Source organism: Triticum dicoccoides, chromosome 4A (genome assembly GCF_002162155.2).
Source record: "Triticum dicoccoides isolate Atlit2015 ecotype Zavitan chromosome 4A, WEW_v2.0, whole genome shotgun sequence".
Classification (NCBI taxonomy): Eukaryota; Viridiplantae; Streptophyta; class Magnoliopsida; order Poales; family Poaceae; genus Triticum; species Triticum dicoccoides.
In genome coordinates this window covers 697,559,868-697,568,781 of record NC_041386.1, presented here as the reverse complement: position 1 = coordinate 697,568,781, position 8,914 = coordinate 697,559,868, and the positions used below count along the sequence as shown (strand labels likewise).

The window sequence follows — 8,914 nt, the reverse complement described above, 5'->3', positions numbered from 1 at the left end:
AAAAACTAGTTCTCAGAAGGCCTCTTTAGTTTACTCTAATCGAGCAACCACACATGGATACTCTAATTGAGCTGATTGCTGGTGTGTGTTTGTGCTTAACTATGCAACTTCAGGACAAGTCAAAGATTTTTTTTTCTTTCTTTCTGTAAAGTGCATATATTTTAGTAAACCCATTGTTGCTGATATGTGTGAACTTGTTCCTGCTGCAAATCGTTCCAGTAAATTAGTATTGACACTTATTACCGCTTCTGTTATGTACTGTTGTAGGTCACACCTGGTGCTCAAGTTGGTTGATTGTCTCTTATCTTACACAGATTTTCATTTATCCGACCAATGTACACGCCTGTCATGAGGTACCTATGATATACATTTCTCAGTCTAAAGCCGTATTTATGCCTCGTATTTGCATTGCTTACCATTGTACATTTGTTATGACACAATTTAGATGCATATTCACAATCCATTATAGATTTTCTTTTTCATATCTGTCATTTTTTCACCTTTCATTAACTCAGGACCTGTTAGGATAATCCTAGGATAACAATACAATCCATGGGTCGTGTCTATATCGAAAATATTTGTTTCACAAACTTAGCAGTTGAAATAGTGTAAGTGTTACATGTGAACTCTTCACTAGTTAAACATCCTAGCATAGTGAAGTGTACAATTTATATCAAACCCACTGCCTTAACAGTGCGGCAGAGCGTGATAAACAAAAGGTTATTGGAACAACTCGGATCTCCCTTGCACGGCTAAGCGTGCTTAATCCCTTCTAGTTTCTTGCTTTAGCATGGGAGCTTGAAGCCCATGTACTGCCCGGTGGTGTACTGCGCCCAGACATGGACCCCGCCGGAGCAAGCTATGACGACGGCGCTGAGCGCCAAGATGGCAGCAACCATTGGGACGATGAGCGAAACCCTGCCCGACCTCCTGATGGCCCCTTCTATCACGACCAGCCCAACGATGGAAGCCACAAAGCAGGTGAGGGCGTAGACCAACGCGCCCACGATCCCGTCAACTCCCAGGATTATAAACTGGACCATCGACATGGAGGCGCAGAAGAGGACCATGAACATTGTCGTCGCTGACGCTGTCTGAGAAATAAAATCAGAATCAGAACCATCAAAATTATCAACTACGGAGCCTGCCGTTAGTTGTTGATTTGAGCAAGACATTAACACCCAAAAAAGAAAGAGTTACTTTTGGGGGCACTCCAATGTGGAGCAAGACAGGATTGAGAAGCAGTCCTCCTCCAATGCCGAAGAGTCCGCCCATCACACCGGTCAGCAGAGCAGCCACCGGGAAGGCGTACACCGGCAAAGCGTCCAGCCTGCTCTTCATGGAACTTGCCTTCGTGTGTCGTCAGACAAACAGAAAAGGAAAAATTGTTATCGCAGATCAAGTGAAGAAAGGTGGTGTTTTTGGAGACTGGCTGTTGCAGCATACCAGCTCAACCACTTGGCTTTTCTGAGTCTGCGATTTTCCTTTTTGGTGCACGATACATGCCGTGAAAGCCACGGCGACAGGGATTTGAGCGACTGTGATGAGCCAGTATGCAACGCCGCATGGCTTTATGTCAAAGGCCCCCTGATGGAAGTGTCCAGTCCTCATAAATTTTAGTTAAGAAACATACTACTAATTTGGAGGATTGAAGACATGACGATGGAAAAAGTTAATTGCATGATAAGGAACAGTCAGGACTCAGGAATCAGGATTCTGTAGTCGAGAGATTATCATACCTTGGCACCCTCACCTCCTATGAAGAGATGAATGACGAAGAAGCAAAGCCAGACGGAGAAAAGCACCGCTAAGTCCACCCAGTGATACCCATGGCCGGCCCCTTCTTTCTGGCCAATAAGCAGCGCTTCCTCGGCGCCCTCCCTGGTGCTCGCTCCCTCAAGCACCCCCCTTTCCGTTGCTGCCGACTCCGCTCGCCACCGCTTCAGCCCGGTGCCGTATGTCTTGAACGTTGCCAAGGAGAGGAACGCGGTGAAGAGCACACGGTGATGAGCCACTCGGGGAACATGACGTTGCACACCACCCCGACGCTCACCCCGAGAAGCAGGCACTATCGGGACGATGTTGGGTGGCTATCGGGACCTCTAAACCCGGACGGAGGTAGTATATCTTAATAAAGATCGGGTACTGGCCCTTCTGACGGTGCATTTTTCTCGGCAAATATGCGGATGGGCATGGGAATCGTTTACATCCGGCGCACCGGCCGAACGACGCGCCGGTCACCTTCCACATACGTGGATCTCCTATGGGTCCACACACCAACATGCATCCAGCAGCCTTATCTAGTCCCGGTCCAACTCGTTCCTCTGATTCTTCCTCTCTACCTCACATCGTCTCCCACCTCCAGCACTAGCACAGCTCCTCTCTCTCCCCACCACCCACCATGCTCGCTCAGACTGCTCTCCCTTCCTATCTCGCAGGTTTCTCTCCCGCATCTCGCAGGCTACTCTCTATCCCCACCTTGCGCAGGCTGCCAACGAGCCAGTGGTAGCGCTTGTTTTTTTTGCTGCAACCACGGTCTCGTCGCACAGCGAGGGTTATAGCCATGGCAACCATGGCGAGGCAGTGCTACGGCCGGCGTTGTGCACTGCTACGACCACAGTGTCGCGGTGCTACAACCGGCGGCTGGCCGTGCTGGAACCGGCTATGCAATGTGCTGGAACCAGAACCACATTTGCTACATCGCAGAGACTATGTGCTGGGAACCGGCCGTCGGAGCTGCATCCAGCGACATAATTTGCTACATCCGGAATCATTTTTTGCTGGAACCAATCGAGTAACGAGTACGACCATCGGTGCGGCAGAGCTGCAACCAGGGAGAAAAAATGTTACGATCGCTGCTTCAAATCGCTACAGCCGTCTTACTTTTTGCTGGAAGCAGTTGAGCGTGAGCGCAGCGGAGCTGCATCCGGCGACATAATTTGCTACATCCGGCATGGATTTTTGCTGGAACCAGCACGATCGTCGGACGGCCACACGACGCCACCGGAGTTGCTACCACATGCAGCTCGGGATGCTAGCACCGGCAACCGTGGTTGCCATGACCACATCGGTGATACTAGGACAACTCCAGGATTTTTGGGACGGCCGTGCTGCATCGGACACAACACGACTGCTGGCAAACGAAGGCGAACAGTTGAGGGACGAGAGCGGATGGCCGGCGAGCGCGGGCAGCCGGGACAACAAGGGCAGGCGACGCTGGTTATCGGCAAACACGAGCAGCCAAGGACGAGCGTAGGCGACGGCAAGCACGGAGTCTTCCATGGAGGCAATCGGCTGGTCAACGCGGACGAGATCCAAAGCAGATGCGTGAGGAAACAGAGGAAATCAATGGCAGGACGTGGCCTAATCCTACGGCTGGGGGCCGACAGGCCGAAAATTCGGCCGGCGCGCCGGCGCCTAGCAGTGGCCAATGGGCATACTCTGTCTATCTATATTAACACTCTGTCTATCTATAATAACGTCCACTTGCTCCGTATGGTGTGCAGCGTTCTACTCTTTGTCTCTAGTTTAGACTTTAGAGGCACCGACTACACTTTGTCTACTTATATTCTGTCAATTAACTAAGTAAAGAAATTAGTTTTCGTCAATTATATGTATTTAGACTCTTTGCAGGTGTTTCATGTATCACAAACTCAAATGAAATAAGAGTGTTGGAATTGATCTCTAGGCTAACCTCCTGACTACCCGAGAGAAAAAAGGGGAGGCCAGTGACTACTTAGTCCCAGTTTCCGTAACCTGGGGACATCTGGCCTGATAGGTGTCCACAAGTGACTGGTCCAGCCTATCGATCGTTGTACAAAGGGAGGCCAGTGTATTTGTTGCCGGTATTATGTAGTATTGAGGGTGTTGGCGTCTTTGCTGGTATATGCACAAACAGATAACAAAAATGGCAATGTCTTTGCATAGACCCCAATCGGCAACAGGAAAGGAATAAAAGAGTTCGGTTGACTCTGTCTAGAATAATTAATATCCGCTTTCTCTGGTTATTTGTAGTTTAGAGGCACTAAAGACACTTATAGATGAATATATGATGTTATTTAATTAGCTAATAATTCAGTTTGGTCAACTATGTATCTAGACGCTTTGCAAGTGTTTGATGTATCACAAAACTGAAATGAGACAAGAGTGTTGGAATTGATGGAGACACAATACCACTTTACTGGATTGTGGTGAGACCAAAACTAATTCTCGAGTGGATTGGAAGTCAAGGACTCGCAACTTGACAGCGACATCTATATGACGACACGGCAGTTGAATTAGTTCCATCTGTTTGTACTTCTATGCATGACATTTATCTGGGGGACGATCCAGGTTCATACTCCTGGTATGCTCACTGAACACCTACAGTCTGATGCATTCTGAACTAAATATGGAGGAAAATTACCTAGCTAGGATCAGCACAAATTTCATGTAAATGGAAATTTAGCTGAATGGCATCCAAAACATACAAATTTGGGGTTGACATTACACCAGTCTGGATATCTCTCTGCTTTCTGACAGTTTAAATTTTTTTTTTTGCGGGAAATTCTGACAGTTTAATTTACTCTGTTTCTTGCAAAGGTAAATAGTACGGATAATCTGACTAACCAGGATTTAACTTCAACCGGTGACATTTATTTTTACAACTTGAAAAGGTAGATGTTGATAACATACATAGTTCAGTGGAACAACAGAGGATCTAGTAGCTTGTTCTGATGTCCAAGCTTAAATTTCACGGGGGTACACAAATAGATGGAGGCCGTTATCCATGTGGAGAGTAAACATTGTTTTGTATATTGGACCCTTGGATTCATCTTCCAGTCTGAACCTGAAGAACTGTATCAGTGTAGCGGCCACAATTTTCATCTGTCTGTATGCAAATTCTTTCCCCAAGCAGATACGAGGTCCTACCTGATCATTGGAAGAAGACTCGTTAAATGAAAATGGTTATTTATACTCTAAAGGAAAAATGAATTTATAACTTGAGAAGTGATTTTAAACCATGCAACTTTCTTATATTAGGGTCTGGTAACTGCTTGCTGTTAGTTGCCGTACTCTTCTGAAAGCACAAGTGATTAGTAGTTGAGTAGCATGGTGTTCCCTACTTTAGTTGAAATGCAATATTATATACTCGATTTTCTGCTTTAGGAACTGATGGCCAGATTTAACTACCACTGATGTTACTGTTTTCTAGGTTCTTGGCCAACTCTTGGTGGGTATCTAGGTTGTTCCCATCACAAACCTAATCTGTTAATTAATTAGACATGTTCACTTAGTAAAATTATTATAGGCTCTCTAATCATGTCTTCTCTGTAGTACTTACATTGAAAGCTATAAACTTGTAAGGGCTCTCTTGCTGGAAGACTCCATTCACAAGCCATCTTTCAGGCCTGAATTCTTCGGCATCCTCACCCCAAAGGTATTTCATTCTCCCCATGGCATAAATCATGTAGTTCATTCCATCTCCTTTTATTACTCGTTGGCCATTTGGCAGTACATCATCTTCATCTGCCATCTTACCATCCTGAAAGTGTACCACAAAATAAATTACTGTGTATGCCAGATCCAAATTAAATGTCGAAGCTATCTGGACTTGTTATTTGGACAATACTCTTAAGATGAATAGCAAGAGGAATCATTTGTACCACCGGAACACCAGGATACAGCCGGAGAGTCTCAGTAATCGCAGCATGGAGGTAGTGCATTTTGTCAATAGCACCTTGTTTCAATCTTGCAGTGAACATTTGCATGCTGGTATCTTCTTGCGCCCACTCAACATATTCTCTGATTTCAAAGGCAACCTTATCCTGCACTACTGGGTTCTTGCAGAGCATGTAGAAGAACCATGTAAGGGTATTCCCTGTGGTGTTTTTACCAGCAATCAGGAAACTGAGGACTATGTCACGAAGGTAACGATCGTTCATCGTCTCAGGATCCTTCTCACTTTCCAGTATGAATCTTGACAGTATATCATCTCTGGCTTTCTGCATTTATCATAAAAGATAGAATTGAACATATGTAAAATTTTGAAATAGTTGTAACAAACTACCGTACAGTTTTGCTTACATGGCCACTTATGTTTTTCATGTTCTCTCTCTTTTGATGGATCAACTGGAACACAAAGTGGTCAATTATCTTTATGCTATTTTTCAGTTTAGCTTCAGACCCGATATTAAGATACCTTTTCAGCTTCCAGAACATATCAACATACCGATAGTAAACAAGAGAATTTGCCTCATCGAAGGCCTTGCTGAATTCAATGCTGGATTCATCTGATCCAGATAGCGTGTTAAGCTCAAAACCGAACCCCACTTCGAATATTGAATCCATAGTTGTTCTCATCAGAAGGTCCTGAGGAAATGGTAGAAATTAAGAGAATTGCCAGCAAATGCACATCAAGTCAGTCAGCTTTTGGTACAAGTTTGCTACCTCAAAATTCAAACTCGGAGTCAATTAATTTTTATCTTTACTTGGCTCACTTAGAAATCAGAGTAATGCAGAGCCTAATTCAGAAGTTCTGAAGAAACTATGTTTACCCCTGTTATTTGCGAAGAATAGCTAACTGAATTTTTGTTTAGCCGTTTAGGTCTAGGATTTGATTTGCTTCTCTCTTTTGTAGCTTATTAAAGTAAATTTGACAGGCGTAGACTGAACTATTAAAGCTATAAATACGATATTAGCACTTAAAATATTATCCTATTTATATTGATGATAATCATGGAAGTACCTGCATGTTTATGGTAATTCTGTTAGCTGCAGCAGATGAGGTCTTCTCTGCCAGTTTTACAGCATTCATTCTGAAAACATTACTGCTGTAGTCGCGTAGCACCTTGGTTGAGAACTCGTGGCTTGCTAGCTTCCTCTGGTGTCGCCACTTGTCCCCGTCTGTCACAAAAATCCCATTTCCAAAGAGATCCTTGACGATTTCTGTGTTGAAGGCCCCCTGTGAAATAGGATCTGTCATTGTCAAATTGTAGTCAGACTCAGTATTGTCTTCTACTTTTTGCAAATTGGCACAGGCATTCAGTTTATCTCTAGATAGCACGTATATGATTAGTCTGACTAGCATGAATCTGAATTCAAAGGTTGATAGCACATGACAATATGTTCTACAGACTACTCAAGTTTTGACTGTTGACCATCCTCTGTTTAAAATTTGCAGGATCCAGTTTAACATCTGACATGTAGACTGAACCATCTACCACCAATCCACCATATTATTGGTTAGCAAGAAAGAGAGGAGGAACAAATATGATAAGCAAGGAGAACTACCCTGCTGTATTTACTGAAGTTTGTCTTGAGGACATGCTCGATGACGGCAGGGTCGGCGGTTAAGATCTCACTGTGCCCAGGATAGACGAGCCTGATGGTAGGGTGCATGAGCGCATACTTGACATGCTCATCGAAGATCTTATCAAAGTTGTTGAGCTGCCGGAACACGGTCCCGATGAGCGGCGGCCGGTCATGGGCTCTCTGGGTGAACTCTCTGATGCAGAAGACGGCAAAGGATACAATAATGCCAATGATGTAGAGGGTGATCACCAACAGGGCTATGGCGAGAGCTGAGACTACACATATGCCCGCGGATGCAGCGAGGGAGGAGAGGTGGGGTGCCATGATCAGCGCTAGCTGCTGCTTGCTGAGAGTAAGATTACCATGTTCAGCATCTTATATATGTGATCCGAGGTGCCACTGTATTTGTTTCGATTTGGTCAATGTCATTGTCTTCTAGGAGAGGACAATGACATGAATGTTTCTATATTTTCAGGTTTTGGACAGTGTCGTAGAAAATGGGTAACTTGTTTTCAAACTATCTTCATGGCTTGGGAGAAAATTCCTATGCGCTGATCAGTCACCGAATATGAATTTGTGTCTGCAAATAGAGTTTGGTAAGAGTTTGTGCATATCATTTTGACTTGAAAGGCTTTCCTAGCAACCAAGATCTCCATAAGCACATCTCTCGCTCTTACCATGTCACACTGCTGTTTCAGGACAACCACAATTCAACTTCCCATTCATCAAAAAATTGGTACTGGTAAATTGTCCGCCGACATGTTGGGGCAGACTGGCAGTGCTGGCTAGTACAGTGCCCATAATTCTCTAAATCTTCTATAGAGCATTGTTGTATGTTAAGAAGTAATTTGCATTGTGGTATACTTGTATCAGCAAACAGAAGAAAGGACATCCGGAGAGGTAGTGACATAGCTACATCCGGAGAGGTAGTGACATAGCTGAATCCGTGGGCATGACTTCAGCAAAACTGAATACTGCATCCTAATTAACTGGAACGGCAACTTGACAGCAACACCTATATGACGTAGCTGCTGGATTTATCTGCTTGTATACATGTCCTAGGCCAACCTTTCTTATGTGACAGGGGGAAGAGTTCACCTCTTTGGAGGATGAGCGTTTAGAGGCTGCATAAGAATATTGTATGGTACACGAGATTTCGAATCCCGAAGATGCGCTGAGCCGGGTGACGATAGCGTTCTCTCCCCGCTTCCCGCCTTTTGAACCCTAATTCATTTCCCCGCCTCCACCTTTCAGTTTTGTGAGGCAACTGGTTTTGGCGCACTAGTGACTTAATTCAGCCCGAGTTCCATATGGAGCTTAGCAGTCCTGCCGGTTTTGCTTTGTGTCTGAGGCATGAGCCACCTGACTTGTTGGTAGAAGCCTCGAAAAAGTGTTTGCTAATGTTCTGATGTCTCTAATTCCTGCATTGTGTCCATACATATCTCTCCTGTCCTTTTATTATGGTATACTCTCTGTTTTTGTGGTTGTCTCTAAAACGTCTTATATTTATGTACAGAGGGAGTATCTCTTATGGGCTCACGTATATGCCCGATAAGAGAATCATTAGTTAGAACTAGCACATATGACTATGAGTTCCTACGGGAGAGAAAAATATTGGTTA

General features: G+C 44.6%; 1 protein-coding gene, 1 long non-coding RNA gene and 1 pseudogene across 2 annotated transcripts; 1 reads left to right on the top strand and 2 right to left on the bottom strand.

The window, feature by feature from the left end:
• Positions 1-568: 568 nt before the first annotated feature.
• Positions 569-2,955, bottom strand: LOC119284127 (annotated as a pseudogene).
• Positions 2,956-3,447: 492 nt separating this feature from the next.
• On the top strand, positions 3,448-7,405 carry LOC119289766. Its single transcript, XR_005141607.1, has 5 exons — positions 3,448-4,345; positions 5,347-5,419; positions 5,564-5,696; positions 5,830-5,909; positions 7,163-7,405. It is a non-coding gene; the product is annotated as an uncharacterized LOC119289766 (long non-coding RNA).
• LOC119289764 (cytochrome P450 704C1-like) lies at positions 4,480-7,786 on the bottom strand. Its single transcript, XM_037568990.1, has 6 exons — positions 7,273-7,786; positions 6,728-6,943; positions 6,067-6,351; positions 5,646-5,984; positions 5,324-5,524; positions 4,480-4,911 (listed from the first exon to the last, which is right to left on the bottom strand). The coding sequence occupies exons 1-6, from the start codon at positions 7,615-7,617 to the stop codon at positions 4,726-4,728; spliced, it is 1,572 nt and encodes a 523-aa protein (XP_037424887.1). The 5' UTR covers positions 7,618-7,786; the 3' UTR covers positions 4,480-4,725.
• Positions 7,787-8,914: the final 1,128 nt, after the last annotated feature.

Coding starts and splice junctions, on each gene's coding strand:
- LOC119289764 (XM_037568990.1), bottom strand. CDS start 7,617: ATGGCACCCCACCTCTCCTCCCTCGCTGCATCCGCGGGCATATGTGTA. Junction 6,352..6,727: donor GAATTACCATAAACATGCAG/GTACTTCCATGA, acceptor CCATTTCCTCAG/GACCTTCTGATGAGAACAAC. Junction 5,525..5,645: donor TGTATCCTGGTGTTCCGGTG/GTACAAATGATT, acceptor GTACACTTTCAG/GATGGTAAGATGGCAGATGA.